The sequence below is a fragment of the Berghia stephanieae genome, chromosome 9, assembly GCF_034508935.2.
Source record: "Berghia stephanieae isolate SIO BIC M18660-M18661 chromosome 9, UCSD_Bste_1.3, whole genome shotgun sequence".
NCBI lineage: Eukaryota > Metazoa > Mollusca > Gastropoda > Nudibranchia > Aeolidiidae > Berghia > Berghia stephanieae.
The window spans coordinates 33,028,096-33,051,444 of record NC_088368.1 but is presented as its reverse complement, the minus strand read 5'-3'; the positions used below and the strand labels follow the sequence as shown (position 1 = coordinate 33,051,444).

Sequence of the window (23,349 nt, the reverse complement as noted above, 5' to 3'; positions counted from 1 at the left end):
TTCCACTTCTTAAAAATTTTGTTCTGTAGACATATTTGATTATAGTTTTATATGTAAATTGCCAGATTGGTGTTTAGTGAGAAAAAAGTTAAAATTTGTTCTAATTTTATCTCCCGATTTCGTCATTCTCAAAAGAAAGAATTATATTTGTGCATGTTAAATCAACGTATATTTTACATAATGACATATTGACTGAAGCTTCTTACATTGGCTGAAATCTTATTCAAAATTTGTGTTTCTTTAAAATCAATTAGAAATTTGGTCTTTTATAACATCTTTTAGCTTATTGTCCCCTGCGTACACTTCCGACGAAAAGACCGACAATTTGCAAGTCATAAATATCACCAAGAATCAATTTTGCATGAAATAATAACGATGTCTATCAACGCTATGTCAGGACCGTTGCAAGATTATCAAAGACCAAATCAAGTATATTTCAGCCCTTATGATTTCAATGGAGGGTAAGGAAAACCGAGATCATAATCAAAGTTTCATATTTGACCCCAATAGTCCAATGCCAATAGCACACACAGTCAGTCGAGACAGATGATAGAAATAGAAAGAAAGTGGGAGTTAAGTTTAAGTGTAACTCGCACTTGAAACCAATGTCACATGAAAGAGTTGACAACACTGATTACAAAACAGTTTGAATTTTGTTTCTATCTTGATTAGAAATGTATTTACGGCAGTTCAAAGTCTGAAATTTCAGACTGATTTTTACTCCAAAATTATCAATTGGTATTGGGAAAGTTCTGACGACTGACTGAAACTGAAATCGCGTTCCGTTCATAAAACATTGTTAAAACAGTCAATTTGGAGTTCTTATTATTGATTGTATACCAAAATGTTCGTCTTATCGAGGACAATGCGTTTACATTAAAGAGGAAGATACACATTTCAAAACAACACATTCATGATATGACGCAAATGTTACTACATAATTAAACTTAAACTTAAACAATCGGCTAGACATATAAGAATAAGAGACTTATTTTGCTATATCACTTTTGGATTCATCCCCAATATTTCACTGAAACAATTGCAAATAATTCCCCTTTTTGATTTAATACATAGAAGAAAGAAGGGTTTGAGTTTGAGACAGAATTTAAATGAAAAGATATAATAAACGGGTTGCGTAATGACATGACTCTAGCAATTTAATTGCATAAATAAAATGGCAGAATGAAAAAGTTAAATTAAATTGAAAATGATTCACACAAAGGCAGTTCGTCTATTTTAATTGGAAGGAAGGTTCTGGCTTTTAAAAATTCTGCTTAACCACCTTGGGTTTATTCTATCACTATTACTATATGGACTGACAATTAATATAATTTTATCCCCACTCCTCCTTCGTTCTCAGTGTGTGGGTTGTCAAGATTTAGAACTAATAGAACTCCTTACCATAATTATTAATAGACCTTTAGAATGTGAATACAAATGATAACAAATAAATCTAAACATATGGGAATGAAACTTGATGGCAAATGAAATAGATTTAAGGCGGAAAACACAAAGGGTCTCAGAGGGTTTTCATTTTGGGGCCCATTTTGACCAATTTTCAAAATACTCCAAACACATCATATTTGGTATCAAATGAAAGGTTAATCATTGCAGATTCAGAAAAAATAGCTTTTGAGAGCAGCAGGCCTCTTACATGAAGAGAAATTGTCAAAGAAAGACAACTCTTCCGTTTTTTTGAAAATTTCTGGTAATTCTCAGGATCACCAAAATTTCAATGCAAACCTGCCCCCAGGCATTTGAAATCATCTTAAAACAGCATAACTAAGCAGCCCATGCATTTTTCTCAAAATAATAGCAGGATTCATGCCATATTTTTTTTTTTTAATGTAAAAAAAAAAAAATACAAAAGGACACGAGTCGGAAAAATTTGAAGTTTTCATGTTTTTTTTATTTTAAAGTATAAAATTCTTTGAAATGTTATAAATAATCAATAAATCTAATATATACAGCAAATACAAATAAAGGTTAATATATACAATCAATTATAATTTTAAAAAATAGTGCCCCCTGTTATCAATCGTAACTTGCTTCGAGGGCACTTTCGTCCAGCGGTAGTTGTCCGGAGGGCCCTGACTGATGAAGCTTTCATCTGGAACATCACCAAACACATAACTCTTGCCAGGGCCCTTCCGCATGAATCGCACGAATGGAGCATCAGAAGAAGGCTCTGGTGGGGTTGAAACCTGTGGAAAAATTACAAGAAACAAGATGATAGGTATATTCTTATCATAAAAAAAAATTCAAATTTCAAAGTCAAACAACAGCTTACTTACCACCTGCAACTTCAGAAAACATGAAAATGAGTTATAAATATTACAAAATATTGCATTAAAGGTATGAAAAACTTCTTACAACAGCAAAAAAAGTCTTTGTGAGCTTGTTTATCTCGCATGTTATTTTGAGGTACTCCCCCACCTTCACCACTGGACAGTCTGATCTGGGAAAGATAAGTAAATATGGTTCTGGTATTACATTAAAGTCAAATAGAAAGTTGTGTTTATATCTCATATGTTAAGAAATGTAATGCAATATGAAATAATAAAAGAACCTGCCCAAAGAAAAATATACAAATTAGCAAATAATATTAATAATGAGTCTAATAACATATAATCATCGAAATATTTATATGAAGAAAAGTAGCTGAAATAAATGTACAACTAATTAGAGAAATTTTACTGATGTTATCTGAATCATACAAGAAAGAAAAATGGTGGGAATCAAATTAAATGAAAGGGAACATAATTCTATTCAAATTTGATAAAAATAACGTCTATTTATCATTTTCATAAATTTAATCTAAATTTAGTTGATTTCTTATGGGTCGCCAGCCATGCCATTATCGTGAATCAGCCGCCATATTGGTTTCGCTATTCTGTGGCATAGCAGTTTTCCAAACTTTGCCGTATCGCACATTAAATCAAGGCATTTCAAGCCAAAATAACATCATCCTGCGTAGTTGTGGGTTTCTATCTTGTTATTCATCATATATTTACAATAAAATAAGTCGATTATCGACTTTCAGGGGTTAGAAATGGAATTATCAGAATCAAAACAATCGAAGCCGGCTTGATTCTGCTATGGAAAAACTGCTATGGAAGAGCGACACACAGAAAAACGGGCATTAAAACTAACACAAATCCTTTGAATTTCACATTGATTATACTAAAATACTTAAAATTATAATAAAAATAGTCAACTTACCAATTTTCACTCGTCGAAGTTATCGGATAACGTTTTAGGGCCGTAAACAAAAACTGCAGCGATGGAAAAACGATGTAGACACCGGATGTTTTGACTCGTATTTTACAGGAAGTAAGAGCCTCGCTATGGAAGAATTACGAAGTCCCCAAAACTTTGTGTTTTCTAAAACTGCCGTTTTTCTTTATTTTAAGCATGAAATCATAATTATTTTTAAAAATGAAACTCATTCTCCGATTTTTTAATGTTTTATTTCACAAAATATGGCCATTCAAAGAATTTCTGAGTTGATTTCATGTTTCTTTAACGCAGTTTTCCGAAACTACCGTGGCTGAAATGAAAACGTTTGTTGTCGCCAAAACCCATAAAAAAACACTTCAACAAACAATATCTTAATAACAACAAAATATTTTTTTTTCAAACTGCTCACACAGGTTCCTTAACCATAAATCAACACAAAACACAAAAAAAAATAAGTGAATTTGGATTTTTTCATAGAAATAAGTTTATTTCAAAAGGAGACCCCCATTTTGGGCCTTCTTGTGTTTTCTGCCTTAAAGCAATTGGTATTTTTTAAATATCGATATTATTAATATCAGATTTTACAAAGAAAAGAAATATACGAACTTTTAAAATAAAAACTATAAAATACCCATTAAAAAAGTTGGAAAGTATGTGTATTCAAAATAAAAACATAGTAAATAATGGTACTGAAAATATGGACTATTTTAAAAATAATAATTAACTGTATCAAAAAGATACCGATATGATTATCAATATCATCGGGCAGCCATAATGGGAGGATAATGAAAACATGGCATTTCGGCGCAGAGTTAAAGAGTGTCTTGGCATAGATATAGAGCCCTGAAATTTGGCATGAATTTAGATGTTAATCTAAAAACAAGCGTTTATATATCTGCGATATTCCTCTTTATAATGAAGTTATGTTTCTTTTATTAAACCCATCTAAACACGAACTGCAATTTCCAGTCACAACTTTCTTATGGGCGAGGTGGGTCACAATTTGACTCCCACTGCTGCTACTCACTAAACTGCCTAGTGATAGGCACTTTGATAAACTTTTCAAATTCAAAATATCTCGGGTGATCAGGAAAGGGTCAGTAATTTTGTTTTAATTAAAAAATAATTGGCAAGAATTGGGTATTATTTTAAAGGTCACAAAATAAGCTTTACATTTTCGTATCAATCACTTTCATGTATGGTAAGTCGGTAACTTAAGTATGGAAAAAATTAGGGTTAAATGAAGTAGCACTTCAGTCTAGGTTTAGGAACAAGAGAATTGCTGTTGTTAACATTTCTAATTAACGTATTAACAAGGTCTTGTCTAAACCTTTCTCATAAAAATAAAAGCATGCTCAGTATCACAATTCCAATGGTACCAGTACCAGTTTCATGAAACGAAGTGGCAATTCGGACTCGAGTGTGCATAGCCTCTCGTAAACACAGAAGGACACAATGTGGGCCATGGACAGAGAGTGGAACAGATAGAAGAAGAATACTTCTTAGGAAAATCTGTTTTGCTCATGTCAGAGTGATTGTTATTTGGACATTGTGTAAAGTTGTTGGAAAAGTTTTTCCTTTAGACCACAGTTACTTTTGTTTTGTTTTTATAAGTGTTCACAACAGGAAAGTCGATCCAATCAGTAGGGCAAACATTTCTGAGCGATACCTAAAATGCTCTAGCAGGTGATAACTTTAGAATGATGTCAGGTCCACTTTGATTTGTAGCGATGTCGATGTCAGTTCAAAATTGGTATTTTAACCAGATGCCTTACAGAACGCTTACACACAATATAATTCACACATAGGTTAGAACCCATTTTTTGCTGATTCTATTAATTTCTATTTTCAACATTTTTGTCCTAGGACTGTGCTTGCCATATCTGGAGAAGATTATGCTCTGATTGCCACAGACACCCGTTTGAGTCAAGGGTTTTCCATCCACTCTAGAGACAGCCCAAAGACTTACCCACTGTAAATGTTATTCATTTTTGTTTGTTTTTCCATAATTATCGTGAAAATGTATCATTTAGATAATCAGAGTTATGCAAAGTTGGAGGGCCTACCAATAGTTGACTCGATATATGAGTTTATTGAAGAGTGATTGACTACCATCCAAAATTTCGTCGCCTTGTCATGTTTCAGACAGACTTTGAATTTACTCTGATAGCTGCTGCTACTCTCTTTGAAAAGTATTGTGCGGCTATGTGGTCTAATGGTATGACATTCATCCTTGGATCGGAAGATCCTGGGTTCTAGTCCCACTCTGAGTGAAACATAGTTGAGTCCTTGGGAAAGGCTCTCTATTTATATTCTCTCACTGTATTCAGGTGTAAAATGAGTACTTGACCGTTTACATTAACTGCGTTGTCTCCATCTGAAAAAATGTAATATCGTCTAACGTGCATCAAGTTTTGTTCTACATGTTAAGTGTTGCTGTTGGCTAAGGACCCCTTGTAAAGCGCTCTGAGCATGTTTAGTGGATATCGCACTATATGAAACAGTTGTGCCAACCATAGGTAAAAACATGCATATTCTTACACATTTTGCTCAGGAGTGTACGCATTATTGATATTTTATTATAAATCATTTTTAACAATCATACACTCTATTAGTGTTCTTAAACACTTTAATCAGTTTGTTGACCCTGGACGTTCATATAGGGAGTTATCTGGGTGGGTTATATCAGATTTAAAAGTGGATACTATTTATATTGTCTATTATAAAGAGTGAATTTATTCATTAATTTAAATTATTATAACACTGGAATGGTCTATTTCCCATCATCAAATTTAGTGCTAATTATCTAAATTTAGTGCTAATTATCATTTTTGCAGAATTGTGCGCATTTCTTTCAAATTCTTGCTCATTTTGGATCTCAATTGTACACATTTACATGGGCTAGGGTTGGCAGTACTATATAAAAGCTCAAGTTTTTTTGGTTGTCGTAACAGCCAGCGTAATAATCAGAGAAATCAAGATTTGGAATAAATTAGTGAAACAAATTTTGGAAGATGGAAAATACACCTCAGTGCTGATTTAGTTTTGTTTTTTGTTTTTTTAGACAAAAGCAATCCAATCATCATCATATCTTGTCGCGCCAGTGAGTCAGCCAGTCCCGGGCAGTCTGGTTGCATTCCCTCAGGTCAGCATTGGTGCAGTGAGGTCCCAGCGAGCATTCGGACAGGATGTGGTCCATGGTCTGTCTGGGGTGACCGCATGGGCATTCAGTGCCCGGTGAGATTTTCCATTTAAAGAGGTTGGTGGCGGTGTTTCCCACCTTTGCTCTAGCTCTGTTCAGCGCCACCCATTCTTTTCTCTTGAGGTCTGTGCCTGCTGGGAGCTTTTCTGTTGGGGGCTGGAGGGCATCGTTTGCTGTCTTGTCCCATTCTACCCATTTGTCCAGGCGGAAGAATGCTGAGTGGTCTGGGTGAAGGCTCTCTACTGTGAGGAAGCTTTTTCTTGATTTGAGCCTGCTTTTGGGGCAATTGTGGTCATGAAGGGGGTGTCTCTGGTCCATTTCCTGTTTGTATTTTTGTATTTGGGCATGAGCTTCCCTCCGGATGTGTGGTGGGGCTATTCCTGCTGCACGGTAGACCAGTGGTAATGGTGTTGCTCTCAGCTGGCCCGTTATGATCCGGCAGGCGTTGTTGAGCTCGGGGTCTAGCTTGGAGGCATGGCATGATCGGGCCCATACAGCTGAGCAGTACTCCGCAGTTGAGTAGCTGAGGGCCAATGCTGTGGTCCTTAGAGTTTTAGGGTCAGTTCCCCAGTTCATGTTTGCCAGCTTTCCAAGGAGGGCATTACGCGTGGACACTTTTGCCTTGGTCTTCCTCACGTGTTCTCTGAAGGACAGAGTCCGATCAAGCGTCACTCCGAGGTACACTGGGTGGTAGTTGTACTCTAATGTCTGGCCATTCCACTTGATGTTAAGTTTTTTGTGGGCTTGGTGGTTGTTGAGGTGAAATGCACACACTTGTGTTTTCCCTGGGTTGGCGTTCAGCGAGTTTTTAGTGTAGTACTTTGTAAGGGTGTCTAGGGCATTTGTCAGTCTGCTCTCGATTGGTTGGAAGGACACACCCTGTGTTGCGAGGCATAGGTCATCAGCATATATGAATCGGCGGATATTTGGGAACTCAGGCTGATCATTTGTATATATGTTGAAAAGTGTTGGAGCTAGCACTGATCCTTGGGGAAGACCATTCTTCTGGGTGCGCCACCTGCTCTTCCGGCCATCCATTTCAACAAAGAAGCGCCTGTTTTCGAGAAGTGACTGGATAATATTTACAATTTTCTTATTCTTTATCATTTTAGCCACTTTGAGGAGTAGGATCTTGTGATTCACTGTGTCATAGGCTGCAGTGAGGTCGACGAAGACTGTGCCAGTGACCCGTTTTGTCTCAAACCCATCTTCTATGAATTGTGTAAGGTTAAGAAGTTGACCACATGTTGACCGTCCTGGTCGGAATCCAGCCTGGTCTGGAGACAGTTGTTCGTCTAGACTGGGTGACATGCGGGACATAACCATTCGCTCAAATAGCTTGTATGCGATGCACAGGAGGGAAATCGGGCGATAGCTTTTCTTGGATTTTGGATCTTTCCCCGGTTTCAGTAGGGCGACTACTCTTGCTTTCCTCCATGCACTTGGCAGCCTGTTTGTCCTTGCGCATACATTGAAGAGGTCCAATAGCCAGGATAGGGTTCTCGGGCCAAAGTGTTGAATCATCTCAGTTGTGATTCCATCCAGTCCAGATTCACGTCGTGCTCCTGTAATCCTTCTCTGAAGGAGACTGATTGCTACACTACGCGACCAGAGAGAGCAATCCAATAACAGAATGTTGTTACATTAGTGCTGTATAATCAAATCAGACTTTGGCAGTTCAGTAGTTTCATTTATGCAGAATGTTTACACGTGAAGAAAATGACCCAATGATTCACAAATAAAATTAGATTCTTTTGCCCATTCCTTTTTCAGATCAAGTGGTACTGTTTTGGGATGCTGCGGTTTCCATGGTGATGTGCTCACCCTCACAAAAGTTTTAGGCGCCAGATTGCAGGTCTCTCTCTCTATCTATCTATCTCTCTCTCTCTCTCTCTCTCTCTCTCTCTCTCTCTCTCTCTCTCTCTCTCTCTCTCTCTCTCTCTTTCTCTCTCTCTCTTTCTTTCTCTTTTTTCTTTTTTTAACTTTTCAATTTTAAGACACTAATTAGTGAAACAGTGTCTCACATTTCCCCACCATCTTTTTGCCTATCTTTGTTAAGTATGTTTTTGGTCTCTTTGAGTTGATTTCAATTGAAATGAAATTGAAGATATATTTGTGAGGAAATGTTTCCAATGCTTAAGATTTCAGTCTCTTAATCTTAGACTAATCACTAGAGTTAAATTTAGAGAAGAAAAAAAAAGAATAAGCAGTGGTGCCAACCTTAAGTAAAAAATGCGTATTTTTATGCATTTTCATCCATTGTACACATTTTGCTGAGGATTGTAGGCATAATTAAATTTCTATTATTTAAGCATTTTTATCATTCATACATTTTTGTGGTGTATAAACACTATCTGTTTCTTGACCCAGAAGTTCATGTAGTGAGTTCAATATAATATCTGGCTGGGTGGGTCATTTCAGAGTTATACATGGATCTGGAAGTTGATACTATTTATATAGTCTATAAAGCGCAAACTTATTCATTAATTTAAATATTTATTATATATTATTGCAAGTATGGTCTAATTGCCCATTATCAGATTTGGTGCTAATTATCGTTTTTGCAGAATTGTACGCATTTTTTCAAAAAATCTTGCTTATTTTGGCTCTCCATTGTACACATTTAAACATGGGCTAGGGTTGGCAGCACTGAATAATGTATGTTCAAGCCTATGGGACAAAATCAAGTTCACACTGGCCTATAGGTAGATTTTACTTATCTTTTATTTTTTCTCATAAGTTTTCTATGTGAAAGTAAAATAGTTATATTTATTTTATTTTTCATTCCTGTGGGCTTTTAAAAATAAATTAATCTTTGTCATTAATTGTCTGTTTATCTGGAGCCGATTTGATTCATGGTGAGACAATATAAACTTGAGTGATAATTATTACTTTTAATATTATTTTATTATTATGGTCGTCGTTTTTATTATTTCCGACTTTTTAGCAATTGACCGGATCCTCCAGCTTCTCCGGTTGTGATGGTCCGGCTCAAGCCAAACCTTTAGAAATGATTTCAGCACTTTCTCTTATCAATGTAGTTTAAAACCTCTCAACCTTTTTTTATTTGTGTATTATTTACTCTCAAATGCAATAACAAGTACACCTAGCATGCTATACTATAACAGTATTTGAAGCCATGATCAATGTAATCTATGGCACCGTTTTCAGTCTTTTTAATTTTGCATCCCTGTATTATTGTCATCGTCATTATTTTTTTTCATCAGATCTATGAAAAGGATCACAACAAGCCTATGCCAACCCCATCAGTTGCTGCTATGTTGTCCACTATTCTGTACTATCGTAGATTCTTTCCCTACTACACCCATAACATTGTAGCTGGTTTGGATGAGCAAGGTAAGAAGTGCACATCACCCCCAACGTTTTTTATCTTTCAATCATTCTCAGAGAAAAAAAGTAATCCGTCCCAGCCATTAGACCCATGGAGCCTGAGTTTATCTTGAAATTCATGACTTTTACTCTGGTTTAGAAGAATACTATCATTTTAAAATGCTTTAGTGTAAACTGGGATAAACTCTGGCTCCATAGGTCTTTTATGGCTCTGAAGGACTACAATTAATGCTTTAGAATTGACATGGTCTAGTTTAATAGTGATACATATTCTTATATGCCAGAGTGTAAGCCATGCCTTTCAAGTTGACACATATATTTTTTTTCTTCAAATTTGGATTTTTCCCCCAAAGTTCACAGATTGTCTTGTTTGGTGTCTGTGGCAAATCTGGTATCACGGGGGCCAATAATGTATTTTAAACCCTATTCACCTCATTTATTTTATTACTTTTCTTTCCTCTTCATTTCTTTCAAAGGCAAGGGCTGTGTCTACAGCTTTGATCCAGTTGGCTCTTATGAAAGAGAAGTATATAGAGCAAAGGGATCTGCCTCTGCTATGCTTCAGCCACTTCTTGATAATCAGGTATGTATTGGTGTAGAGATAAATCAAATGCCTACAAGACAAAATAAAATCAACACATGCTTCTGTCACTTCCAGCTATTTATTCTGTCAATCATGCTGATACGAACTTGAGTAACGAGCCAGGAATTTATCAATTAAACAGTTAACTCATTAAATCGCTTAAACTCTTCCACCTTTCCCTCCCTCATTTTTTTTTATCTTCACAGAACATTACAGTTTGATAAGTAAAGTGTTGTTTGATTTTTATTTGTGTGGTTTTGCGGTATGGTACTCGCCTTCAGACCATTAGAAGTCCCACTCTGAGTGGTGCAAAGTTGGGTCCATGGATAAAAAAAAATTTTACATTCTTTCACCATACAAAGTATAAAATGAATATCTGGTCATTAAGAGCATTTTCACGATCAAGAAAAAGGTGTAATATCACCCTAGAAGCTTTATGTCTCGATCTACATGTTAAGTGTTGCTGTTGACTAGAGTGCCCTTTAAAAACATTTTGAGTGCCATTAGTGAATTTTGCACTGTAAGTTTGTTTTTGTTTTTAGTTGTATTCTCCTCTCTCTCTCTCTCTTTCTCTCTCTCTCTCTCTCTCTCTCTCTCTCTCTCTCTCTCCTCCTCTTCTCTCTCTCTCTCTCATTATAATTTGTACGCATGTGGCACTTTTTTATATTTTATCCTGCGAAATAAGTTGGTTACCCAATTGAAATGAAGATGACAACGGCAAAAACAAACAACTGATTCTGTGATACTAATTATTCTGCTACTGGGCAATTTATTCAATACATTATTTGGCTTTGGACCTGTACATCCCTAGTTTGAGTAGTGTTATAGGAGGTGCAAAGTTGAGTCTTTGGAAAAGGCTCTTTCCTCACATTCTCATAGTCCTCGGATGTGAAATGAGAACATGGCCAGTGACAGTGTTGTCTCTGTAGAAAAAGTTGTATGCATAACAAGCATTTTGTCTCATTATAAATGTTAAGTGTTGCTGTTGGCTTGGGATCACTTGCGCTTTGGGCACATTTCGTGGATTTTGCATTATATGAAAGCTCAAGTTTGTTTTTGGGTTTTTTTCTTTCTTAACTTCAACCTTTTAATTCATACCTCTCCCCATTTAAAAATAAAATGTGATAATATAATTTTGTAGTGTGTTTTTTTTTTGTATGTTTTTTTTTTTTGTGTGTGTGTTTATTTTGTCTATTTTTATTTTTTTGGTTGAAAATTTTTTTTAACCTAATGAAATCGTATAGAACTAACCGTAACCCAATCACAGATAACATGTTTTTGGTAGTTTTTATTATTGTTTTGCTTTGGTTTGATTTTGTTTTTTTGTTTGTTTGTTTTTTTTTTGGGGGGGGGGGGGGTTCTTGTCACTTTAATTTGAAACAAAAGATCATTTTTCTTCCTTCCTTTTTAAAAAACAATATTTTTGTTCTTCTCTGTGTTCATTACACAAATACCAGATTGGAGGTAAAAACCAGCAAGGTCACACAGTGGGTCCAATGCCAGTCAAGAAATGTATAGCCATGGTAAAGGATGTCTTCACGTCTGCTGCAGAGCGTGATATCTACACAGGTGACTCCATCATCATTTCAGTTATTACAAAAGATGGAGTCAAGTCAGAACAATTTCCACTTAGGAAGGATTAATTTCACCATTTTGATTTTTTTTTTTGTTTTATATACAATTTTGATTATTTTCCTTTTTTTTTCATATCATTAGGTGCGAATGATAGCTATGAGTTGGCTATGAATGATGATGTTTCATGAATGCAGAAGATTGATATAATTTTTTTGATAATCTCAATTTGTTTTAAATTAAACAATATGATTGCAAAAAAATTTTTAAATACTGTGTTCTTTTCATACTTTTCCTATGCAAATGTAATAGATATAGCACATCTAATTATTTACGTGTGTTCTATATCAATAAAACTCTTGTCTATTTTACACTCAACTCATTAGTAAATGCCAAAGGAAATAATTAAGCTTAGTGTTCTCTCATTTCTTGTGTAAATAAATACTCGATGCTGCTGTGGGTTGAAATCTCCTGCGTGAAACAGTAGCCTCCAGTGGCCAAGAGTTTTGCTATCTTCTCTATTCTTAAATTATTTGTTCCTTCCATGTGGCTTTATATCCTTATTCTGGAATGAGACCATTTGGTTTAACACAGAATCTATCAGGTATTTGAGGGGAGACAGTCAGATGGGATGGTGTAACTCCAAAGTATACCTCTGAGCTTGGGTGTTTTTAGGTAGTTTTAAGCTAAATAAACAAATCAGTTGCTCTCGGAATCTTTTGTTGTTACTTGTCCCCTTATCTTGCTTATTTTCATGGGTCCTCATAAACACAGTTAAGTTCCAAGATCTATTCTCTTTACCTTACATGATCTTCCTTTTTACAGTGGTGAAATGACCTAAACGTGTTGCAAGCACTGTAAAATCCTTTGAAACAAAACTTAGTCCTCATTGCTAAGACAAGCACATAACAACATTGTAACATGCCAGCATTCCTCTGGAAAATCTTGCAGACCAAATAGAAACATGGGATGATACAAACCACCACTAGTTGAAAATGGCAGTGGTACCAAGGAAGGCTGCAAGAGGCAACCCTGTTTTCTGCCATAGGCTCATTTTTACACGAGTACAGTGAAGGACTGAGTAAGGATCCTTCTCCTCAGACTGAGCTTTCTGGGTGGGGATCCTGACCTCCCATAGCGGGCAGGGAGGTCCATACTGTGTCCTCTATCCCCTTATATCTGTTTTCCAACATGCTTTCTGTCTTTGTCTTGGAATGAGGTTACTTGGTTTTATCCTGGCCCTGCTGGAGTCTTGGCTGGGAGGGAAACAGTCAAATGCATAGTTATTGTTTTGGGAGATATTTTTTTCCTTGTAAATCATCTCTCTGTTATGTATTAATATATTTGTTATTTTTAGTGTATAATGTAAGCATTTGAGTGTATTCCTCTCTGTTGGATTTTGTGCTTGTGACCGGATGAGACTTCTAGGTGATCTCAAACTACTAAGTACATTGGTGGTATGCTCTTGGAATCTACATCTGATCCCTATTTGTTCCTATTTCCCCTTTGTCTTGCTTTTTCTTGGGTGCTTTAATTGTAATTCTAGAACTTTTTACTATCCCATTTTCTTCCTTTTCACTGGCGCTAATATAACCTAAATGTGTTGCAAGCGCCGTAAAACCCTTAAAAACAAAAACAAAAACAGACTGAGCTTTATGCTGTTCACAGCAGGACTTGAATCAAGAATCTACAAGTCAGAAGACAAGCGATATACTACTAAGTAGTGGTAGTAATGGCAGCAGCAGTTGTAGTGTTTAATAGACGTGGTTGTAGAAGTAAAGATGTATATGGTGCTAAAGCTTTTTTTTATATATAATGTGTAGAATAATGTGGCTATCAATATGAAACTAACAAAGCAGTACCTAGATGGGATTCTTGACCACTCATAATGGGCAGGAAGGGCACTTACTGTGTCTTCCATCCCCCTTTATCTGTTTTCCAATATGCTTTTTGTCTTTGTCTTAGAATGAGATTACATGTACTTGGCTTTGTCCTTTCCAGAGATGGAGTCCTTGACTGGGAGGGAAACAGTCAAATGTATCTAGTTATAGTTTTGGGAGATGATATTCTTTTAGTTGTAAATCATCTTTCTACTATGTATTGTTATATTTGTTGTTTTGAATGATAATGTAAGCATTTGAGTGTGGTCCTCCTAGTCAGGTCCTGTGCTTGTGTCTGGATGAGACTTTTAGGTGATCTTAAATCTACAACTGTTCCCTATTTGAACTAATTCCCCTTTTTCTTACTTTTTCTTGAGTGCTCTAATGTAAAACCCTTTAAAACAAACAGTATAATCCAAAGGCATTTTATAGAATGCAATACATATTTATTAAACATATTATACTAGTAATACTATACATCTTATCATGAGCAATATTTAATTATAATAATTTTATGTAAAAAATAATGCTGTTTTTCTACATTTACATAATTTCTCATGCATGAAGGTGCAACTACTTTTTCTTTTTCCCTTTCTTCTTCCCCCCTTTTTTCTTTCCGCTTTTCTTCCCTTTTTTGCCTTTTTTCCCCTTCTTTCCTTTTTTCCCAGACTTTTTTTTCTTTTTTCCTGCGGCACCATCTGGAAGAGCGTGGTCAGGAATTTCAGGGACTTCAGATTCTTCATCGATTTCCGGCATATCTTCTTTGGCTGCATCTGATAAAATTTCTCTGGTATTAGAATTATAGGGGGACAAATCAATCGGAGTGATACCATTTGATGCTTTTGGATCCAACGCTGCTCCACTCAGTAGAAGATGCTTAACTGTTTCACTTCTTTCATCTGATAGAAAAGAGTAGAAGATATTGAAATTGGAATAAAACATTTTTTAAATAAAAGTACTAAGCCACTTAACGCTGCGGACTGTAATGTAGTGTTGAACCAAGAATGAATATACAGTGGACAACATTGTAGGGACTGCAGTAAATGTTGATACATGTGTGATTATGTCTTAGCAAATTAGGGGTCCCGATAGCTCAGTTGGTAGACTACCCTCTTCACAAGGAAAGGGACCGGATCGATCCCGGGTGCACTTGAGATATTTTTCTGAGCCCCCCTGTCTACCCAGCAATGAATGGTGGCTGCGTCTGTTAGATCTGGTGGAAAGTACTTTGTGATAGACTAGCGTCATATCTAAAGGATAGCAAGCAATTGCTATTGTCTGCTTCACGCTATAGAAACTGGGATAAACTCCGGCTCCATGGGCCTAATGGCTCTGGGGACTACTTAGAAAATTAAAACTTTCTGGGTACAAAATGATCATAAAAAAAATCCAGAAAGGTCATGATATAATACATGGAAAATATTGCGTTACAGAAAATAAAATTATCAACTAAGCCTTCGAAACTGTTAAATGCCAAATGAGAGACATTAACATGATGCTAAACTTTGCCCTTGTTTATCGCCAAACACCATCTAACAAAAGCAAAACTACGGCAAGACATATTTTGACCAAAAAAATTTAATACTTCATCGGTCTGTCAATGCAAGTCAATCTTTATCTCTTTGAGGATTTCAACATTCATATTGATGACAATGACGACTGATAACAATGCGTCAGATTTCCTCAATATAATCTATGCACAAAACAATGTCCCACTCATCACAGAACCAACAAACCCAAAGGGTAACATATAAGACCTCATTATCAAACACCGTGAATATTATCCACATACAAAGTAACCACAAATGTCTTGTTTGAGTTGCATTTAGATAAACCTAAACCCATGAAAAAGACTCTTCACAGATCTTGCTGGATTTTACATAAAGTATGTATTACTGTTTAAATTGTTTTTCTTGCTGATCAAAGAAAGAGCTTATCTAACCGAAACATTTCTAATTCTTGCTCAGTATTTTGCTCTTTTTCTAAGCTGTTTTATTTATAATATTTAGTAACTTCCTAAAACTACACCCATGCAAGCAAAGAAAATGGAACAATACGATACCTCCACAAAATTTTAAAATATTGAGGAAGAAACACTTATGGGGAAAACAATAAGGTCAGTTGCAGGAATAAAAATATCACTGCAATTTTCATATTTTATATCTTCAACTTCAAGGTAAATACCTACTTACTGATACTTACTAGTAGCTGCTGCATGAAGAGCGGTGACTTGTGAACCAGTTCGTCTATTAACATCTGCACCAGCTTCTAGTAGAAGTTTCACAATTTCAGAATGCCCCCCTGTTGAAAGTGAAATATGATATTTAATTACCATTGCCTTTTGAACAGACCCCTTAATCGGGCTGCTTACATGGAACAATCTCCTGTGACAGAATATTGTAAGTTATTTAATTGTTCTTCCGCTTTCAGGATTAATTTGGTATTGAGGTTACTTCTACATTTCATGTTTCTTTTCATGGGCCTTGGCCTGTTCTTGTATGATTTTTTAATATTCATAACTGTGCGGATTGTTGACTCCCATCAGTCGATAATAGTCGTCATCTGGAGTGTTTTGTGTGTAGTCTTGGATGATATGTGTCTTATGTTTTACGAATTGTTTATTTCTTAGTAGGTTGTTATTAAAATTCCAATACACACTGGTTTCACGAGAAGTACAGAAATATTAAAGATAGAGATGGGTCACTAATGGGTCACTACTAAACAGTACCTATTCTAACGTTTTTTCCTAAGGAAACGTACTTTTTTTTGGATCCCCACCCTCTTCCTCATGCCATCAGTAGTGATGACCTGACACCCCCCCCCCCCCCCTTTTATCTAAGATGACGTCATCTAAAAGATGGTAACACTCACTTATACTTTCAGTAACCTCGAGTACGTTTATTGTTTTTGTGGTCCCTGTATAGGTACTTTCAATATCAAAAAAAAAGTTTCAATGTTGGTAGTTTAACGTCCTTATAAAACACAAGGTTATACAAAGGCGGTGGTAGGAGGATAGATTACGTGCTGGCACACAGAGACACATGATACATTATCATAAGATACTCACCCCGTTACCACCAATCTTTACAATGTTTTCCCACAAAATCTTTACAATGTTCCTCATTAAGCCAAGTGTGGGGTGAGGCAGCTGTATTTTATAACAAAGTCTAAAGCATGAGTATGTGAGATCTAGAGAGGGGTTGAACCAATTAGCTTATGTGCTAAAGCCATCTGGCCAGTATTTCAGTATTCCTTGTTGGCAATAGATCCATTGCATAATGAATTATCCTATGGGGGATGTCAATAGTATCTTCCCACCCTTGACCAACTGTAAAACCAGTTAAAGTTAAAGTGGGATTGTTAATGTAAAATTCTTGTAAAAAGTGACTATTTTGTCATTGTTTAATTTATTGCCTTCGTCATAACCTTTAAAAAGGACTCTCGGGATAACTGAACTTACCTGGTATAAAATTTCTCAATTATATTGTGAATTTAACCTAATGATCATACGGATCAAGTTACTTATGTTCCACCTGCCTATAGTCATTTTTGAAAAAAAAACAAGTATAGTGAATATTAGACAAACCTAATGCAAATCATAAAGATCCCGGCACAGGACAGGGAAATGTGGGAAAATATGGGATCCAACAAGCTGAGGACATACTGACAAATGCCACGATCATCATCATCATGTGTTGAGTCTTACATTCTAGGCCTATGCCAACTTTGCCTATATTTTGACATCATCTTTTGTCTGAACCCCTTCCTCCTCCATGTAAAAAAGATTTACCAAATTGAGCTTTTATATAGAGCAGTATCCACTAAACATGGTCAAAGCGCTTTACAAAGGGCCCCTAGCCAAAAGCAACTCTTAACATGTAGGACGAGACATGATGCCTATTATACGGTAGGCGATATTACAATTTTTTAACGACAGAGATAACACTGTTAATGGGCGAGATACTTATTCAATTTACACCTGAGTGAGAAAAGACCGTTTCCAAGGACTCAATTACGCACTGCTCATAGTGGGACTAGAAAGCAGGACCATCCAATCCAAAAGCGAGTGTCATTTGTCATACACTAGACCACATAGTCGCACTAGATAGTTGACATTAAATTGGTAACCCCCTGGCCGAAGACATAATTTATGTGAAGGAACCCTAAGAATAACTCAATTGGGGGAGGGGGAAGGGGAGGAGGTAAATTCTAATTGAATAACGAAAATTCAGACATGGCTTTGAGACAGACTTAAGTTCTCCCTGTCATGTCAAAGGTATTCAGGGGAGGGGGGGGGGGCGAATGTACTCTCTCTCTCTCTCTCTCTCTCTCTCTCTCTCTCTCTCTCTCTCTCTCTCTCTCTCTCTCTCTCTCTCTCTCTCTCTCTCTCATTTCGGGCAGAGGGCTGTGTTGAGTTCTGCTCTGCCAGTGATAGTGTTTTTGTTTTGTTATTGGTTGCAAAGCGAAGCTGCTAAAGGTAATATCATTCATGCCCAAGAGATGTTTGATGTTAACGATTTTGCATGTGCTGTGTAAGTCATGTAAGTATGATTTCTAGAGTTATAGTAAACTTAGTTTCAGTACTCGCTGGATTCTACCTCATCCAATTCCAGCATGCTCTGCAATACAGCACGCTGGATCAAGATGACTGAATTCTATCTTTATATTAATAAGTCGTCACCTCCAAAGAGAACCGGATTCTAGCACGCTTTTTGGCTGCTCCCGAGAGCATGCTAAGATCCGGTAAGTACTTGTGTATTAATATGTCTTGATTGGCCCTGATAATATCGATCTCTTGTTTTTAAAAAACCTGTATACAATATTCACATAGCACAGAGCTTCAAATCTCATATTCCTTTTACTTTTATTGATTGGAATTTACACGACTACGTCAACTATCTAGATACTACTGCAGCCACTGCTCTACTAAGATATAGGCCTAGGTATTCCAGTCAGGTCAAAGAACCAACCAATCAATCTGCAACTCACCACCAGATGCGACAAACAGCGCTGTTTTCCCGTATTCATTCATGATACTTGTTGATACATTTTTCCTCAACAACTTCCTCACTGTCGAAATGTCCCCACAACCAGCAGCAGATACAAGTCGCTGTTCAATGTGATGACTCAGAAAACAATCTGACATGGAAACACTGCACATTTTTGTAGTTGGGTGTGATCACTTTTCTCCTTGATAAAAATGTTCTTCAATCAAATTGCAATCTTAAAAGCTAAAGGATAGTTTGGCTCCTAAATCGTAACAACCTTATGAACTTTCTCCATTATTTTCCATTCATGGCTCTCGAGGAAAATGGAACTCATTTTATAAGAAGTACAGTAACTACTATCTATTGTTGACATAATTACCAAGCAACCTTGAAATTAATGTGTAAGTTGTTGCACACTTTGACAATTCAAACAAGACTGCGATATCATACGTATAAGATTACTTGCTGTTTGTAATAAGTGAGATTGGGATTGTGGGGGGGGGGGGTTTACAACAGGAGCTTTTCATTTAAAACCAATCCATAAACAAACAACCACTAACCACACAAACGCAGTTCTATGGGTCGTCGGCACAAAAAATATTCGTCTCTGAAGTTTGTGTGCAGTAATTAATTTTCCCTCCTTGATTTGACTATAATCCAAGGAATTTAATTCTATGCTATAATCATAATCTTAAAGTTCCGGAACAAATGAAAATTATCACATCCTTGAAATCATCTCATTTCTAAACTTTATGTTTTGATTAACTCAATCCTGCTTTGACATTGCACAACAACAACAACAACAAAAACAATTTGATAAATAACAGAGATAGATAAATAGATAGAGGGATGGATGGATGGATATATATATATATTATATATATATATTATAAAAACAAAATCCATGAAATATAGTGCTCAACTTTTTGATAAAAGGAGCATTATCTCTCATCTTCCTAATGAGAGCGAATGCTCGAAACAATATTGTAGAAGTTGATCAAAATTATATATATATATATATATATATATATAATATATATATATATATATATATATATATATATATATATATATATATATATATATATATATATATACAAAAATATAAAGAGGTAATATGATGCACTAGCGATTATAGACTTTATTTTAAAAATGAACAATGAAAAATATGTTCGTTACATTTTTGAAGTTTTAAAAAAAGTAATACAATTTGTCATTGCAAACTCATAATTTTATGAATGAAGGAGGAAGACGGCAGAGACCAAAAAAACTGATTTTCCATCTCTATAATATATATTGCAACGTAATTGAGGATCAATATCATATAATCTGTAAATGCAGACAATATAATTATTTAAGAGAAGAATATCTACCGAATTATCTAATTGAAAAGTCTAATATGTTTATACATTTTATAAATAATTAGACGTCTACATATTGACTGAATTGAGATGATTTTTCTATTTTTTTGTCAAAAGTATTGATCGAATATGAAACCACTAAAGAATCAAAAAAAGCATTTATTGTTAAATCTCTTTGCAGTGTTATCATTCTTTAAAATTAGTTAATTCATTATTTTTATTTAATTTTCGGCTTCACGTTTTGATGTTTGTCTCGGTGTGATGTTGGAAATGTTCGACAAATGGATGATGCCAAGTCTGCAAAGATAGATCATCATCAAGCCCTACTGCAACCTCCTCGTGGTGTCGAACGGTAACAGGTCAAGCTGGCCAACTGCAGAGGGCGACAAGAATAGGCAATGGCAAACCATTCTTGTAACTTTGCCGAGTTAACTGCATGAATAAGTCCAAAAAGTTAAACGGTGACAGCGTAAAGGGGAGCATGTTTTCACGGAAGACTGCTGCCTCGCTCGGTTGGGAGCGTGATGTTCGTCAGGTCACACCGAACCGTCAGCCAGTTACTAGGCGAAATAAATTTAACAAATGTGACAAAACCAAAATTGGGACATGGAATGTCAGGACCTGTGCCCAAAAAGGAAAACTAAACAACATTCTGAAAGAAATGAAACGGCTCCAAATAAATATTCTTGGCCTGGCAGAGATGAGATGGAAAGAGCAGGGAACCATGTCAAAACAAGAAAACAACATGACATATAAGATCATATGGAGTGGTGGAACCTCTTTCCAAAAAGGAGTAGGGATGATCTTAGACCAAAAATCAACCAAATTTTACAAAGGGCACGTAGCAATCTCAGACAGAGTTTTGCTGGTTAAGCTAAGAGGACCTGTAGTTGACACCAATATTATTCAAGTTTATGCACCAACAGAAGAGGCGACAGATGCAGATATGACAGAGTTTTACCATTCACTAGACAAAGCAAAACGAATGTGTAAATCACAAGAAGTCCTTATGGTAATGGGGGACCTAAATGCTAAGATTGGCAGAGGCAGAGATGGTGACATAATCGGACCACATGGACTCGGAGACAGAAATGAACGAGGAAACATCTGGGCAGATTGGTGTAGAACAAATAAATTAATGATTTCAAACACCTGGTTTCAACAACACCCAAGAAGAACCTGGACATGGCAATCACCAGGGGACAGAGCAAGGAACCAGATAGACTTTATAGCAGTATCATCAAGATTCAGAAATGGCATATTAAATTGCAAAACCTACCCAGGCGCCGATGTAGACAGTGACCATGTCCCAGTTGTTTGTACAATAAGGATAAAGTTTAAAGCTATTCAGAGAACAGCTGGTAGAATAAAGAGGGATTACAGGTTATGCAAAGACAATGGCATACAAACAAAAATGAGAGAAGAATTTGAAAATGCACTCATGATACAAAGCCAAAGTGAACCTGATAATGAAAAATGTGAAAAACAATTTGATATATTCCAAAAGTGTGTCAAAGCAACTGCAGAAAAGCATTTACCAATAGCTCAAATAAACAGCAAAAAGGAATGGATGACAAATGAAATTCTAAACCTATTTGAAGAAAGACGAAAATGCAACAGAGGGTCTGCAGAATACCAAACATTGAACAACCACATTAAATCCAAATGCATCGAGGCACACGAGAACTATCTAGACTGGAAATGCTGCGAAATCGAAAGAGAATACAAACCCAACCCCCAACAAGCTCACCAAAGAATAAAAGAACTATCAGGGAAAAGGAAAAGCAAAGCAGCAGGAAGTTGTATCCAAAACAAACAAGGGGAACTGCTATTTGAAGAACAACATATAGAAAGCCGATGGGTAGAATACATAGGCGAACTGTACAATGATCCAAATAGAAATGAACCACCACTGAAATTCAAAGAACCATTAAGCGGACCAAACATCACCAAAAGTGAAATTGAACATGCCATGGAACGAATGAGGGATGGTAAAGCAACAGGCCCTGATGAAATATCTGTAGAGGTATTAAAAAGCCTAGGAGATCTAGCAATTGATGAACTTCACATATTATTCAACAATATATACAATACTGGGAAAATTCCAGAAGATCTCTGTAACTCTATTTTCATAGCAATACCAAAGAAAGCAGGTGCAGTCAGATGCGAAAATTTTAGAACTATAAGTTTAATAAGCCACATCAACAAAATACTGTTGCGTATAATTATCAACAGGCTAAGGAATAAGATTAACCCCGAAATCGCAGAAGAACAATATGGATTCCAACCTGACAGAGGGACAAGGAACGCAATATACCTCCTCCGTGTTTTAAGTGAAAGAGCTATACAGGTTCAGACCCCACTATACCTCTGTTTTGTCGACTACAAAAAAGCTTTTGATAGAGTACGCCACGAAGAAATACTAAAACAACTGCACTCCATTGGCGCTGATGAGAAAGACCTCAGACTCATGCAAACATTATACTACACCCAGCAGGCATCTATCAAAATCGGAAACTCTACAGGAAATTCCATTCCTATTAAGAAAGGAGTCCGTCAAGGGTGTGTTGCCTCACCAGATCTGTTTAATCTATACCAAGAAACAATCATGAGGGGCATAAATAATATGGAGGGAATAAAAGTGGGAGGTCACAACATAAATAATATAAGATACGCAGACGATACGGTACTCATTGCAACATCAGAAATCCAACTTCAAAAGATTGTTGACAAAGTGGTAGTAGATAGTGAAGCCAAGGGAATGGAAGTGAATATCACCAAAACGGAATGCATGGTAATACAGAAAAACCCCGAAAACAACAACACCTGCAATATAACGATTCACGGCGAGCAACTTACCAACGTAGAAAGTTTTAAATACCTAGGTTCAATAGTGACAACAGATGGAAGATGTAACCGAGACATACGAGCAAGAATAACTCAAGCCAAACAGGCCTTCATGGACCTGGGAAACATTTTGAAAAACAAACAGATGTCGTTCGGGATTAGATTCCGAGTCTTGAAGTGCTACGTGTGGCCAATCTTGTTATACGGATGCGAAAGCTGGACTACAAATGCAGAAACACAAAAGAACATTGAAGCTTTTGAAATGTGGTGCTTGAGAAGGATGCAGAGAATATCGTATACTGCACACAAAACGAACGAAGAAGTG

General features: G+C 36.2%; 3 protein-coding genes across 4 annotated transcripts; 1 reads left to right on the top strand and 2 right to left on the bottom strand.

The window, feature by feature from the left end:
* Positions 1–60: 60 nt before the first annotated feature.
* Positions 61–12,219, top strand: LOC144980077 (proteasome subunit beta type-1-B-like). The gene is made up of 6 exons (XM_078927564.1): positions 61–461; positions 5,107–5,214; positions 8,216–8,297; positions 9,670–9,799; positions 10,270–10,376; positions 11,834–12,219. Exons 1-6 carry the CDS (start codon positions 376–378, stop codon positions 12,017–12,019), a joined length of 699 nt encoding a protein of 232 aa, XP_078783690.1. The 5' UTR covers positions 61–375; the 3' UTR covers positions 12,020–12,219.
* On the bottom strand, positions 1,505–3,314 carry LOC144980078 (uncharacterized). Of its 2 annotated transcripts, XR_013646820.1 has the most exons (3): positions 3,223–3,314; positions 2,374–2,458; positions 1,505–2,204 (listed from the first exon to the last, which is right to left on the bottom strand). XR_013646820.1 is itself a non-coding variant. In XM_078927565.1 (2 exons), exons 1-2 carry the CDS (start codon positions 2,527–2,529, stop codon positions 2,004–2,006), a joined length of 357 nt encoding a protein of 118 aa, XP_078783691.1. In that variant the 5' UTR covers positions 2,530–2,532; the 3' UTR covers positions 1,505–2,003. The 2 variants fall into 2 exon arrangements, 1 of the variants encoding a protein (XP_078783691.1); XM_078927565.1 differs by lacking the exon at positions 3,223–3,314 and having other exon boundaries at positions 2,374–2,532.
* A 2,033-nt stretch (positions 12,220–14,252) lies between the features above and the next one.
* Positions 14,253–19,375, bottom strand: LOC144980076 (uncharacterized). Its single transcript, XM_078927563.1, has 3 exons — positions 18,818–19,375; positions 16,031–16,129; positions 14,253–14,727 (listed from the first exon to the last, which is right to left on the bottom strand). Exons 1-3 carry the CDS (start codon positions 18,987–18,989, stop codon positions 14,402–14,404), a joined length of 597 nt encoding a protein of 198 aa, XP_078783689.1. The 5' UTR covers positions 18,990–19,375; the 3' UTR covers positions 14,253–14,401.
* Between the last annotated feature and the right edge of the window lie 3,974 nt (positions 19,376–23,349).

Excerpts from the sequence above, each read along its gene's own strand:
- LOC144980078 (XM_078927565.1), bottom strand. The coding sequence starts at position 2,529 with ATGAGATATAAACACAACTTTCTATTTGACTTTAATGTAATACCAGAA. Across the intron at positions 2,205-2,373 it reads CAAAGACTTTTTTTGCTGTT|GTTTCAACCCCACCAGAGCC; the intron begins GTAAGAAGTTTT and ends ATTTTTCCACAG.
- LOC144980076 (XM_078927563.1), bottom strand. The coding sequence starts at position 18,989 with ATGTGCAGTGTTTCCATGTCAGATTGTTTTCTGAGTCATCACATTGAA. Across the intron at positions 16,130-18,817 it reads GCTGTTTGTCGCATCTGGTG|GGGGGCATTCTGAAATTGTG; the intron begins GTGAGTTGCAGA and ends CACTTTCAACAG. Across the intron at positions 14,728-16,030 it reads TCTTCATGCAGCAGCTACTA|ATGAAAGAAGTGAAACAGTT; the intron begins GTAAGTATCAGT and ends CTTTTCTATCAG.
- LOC144980077 (XM_078927564.1), top strand. The coding sequence starts at position 376 with ATGTCTATCAACGCTATGTCAGGACCGTTGCAAGATTATCAAAGACCA. Across the intron at positions 5,215-8,215 it reads AGCCCAAAGACTTACCCACT|ATCAAGTGGTACTGTTTTGG; the intron begins GTAAATGTTATT and ends TTCCTTTTTCAG. Across the intron at positions 8,298-9,669 it reads TTTTAGGCGCCAGATTGCAG|ATCTATGAAAAGGATCACAA; the intron begins GTCTCTCTCTCT and ends TTTTTTCATCAG.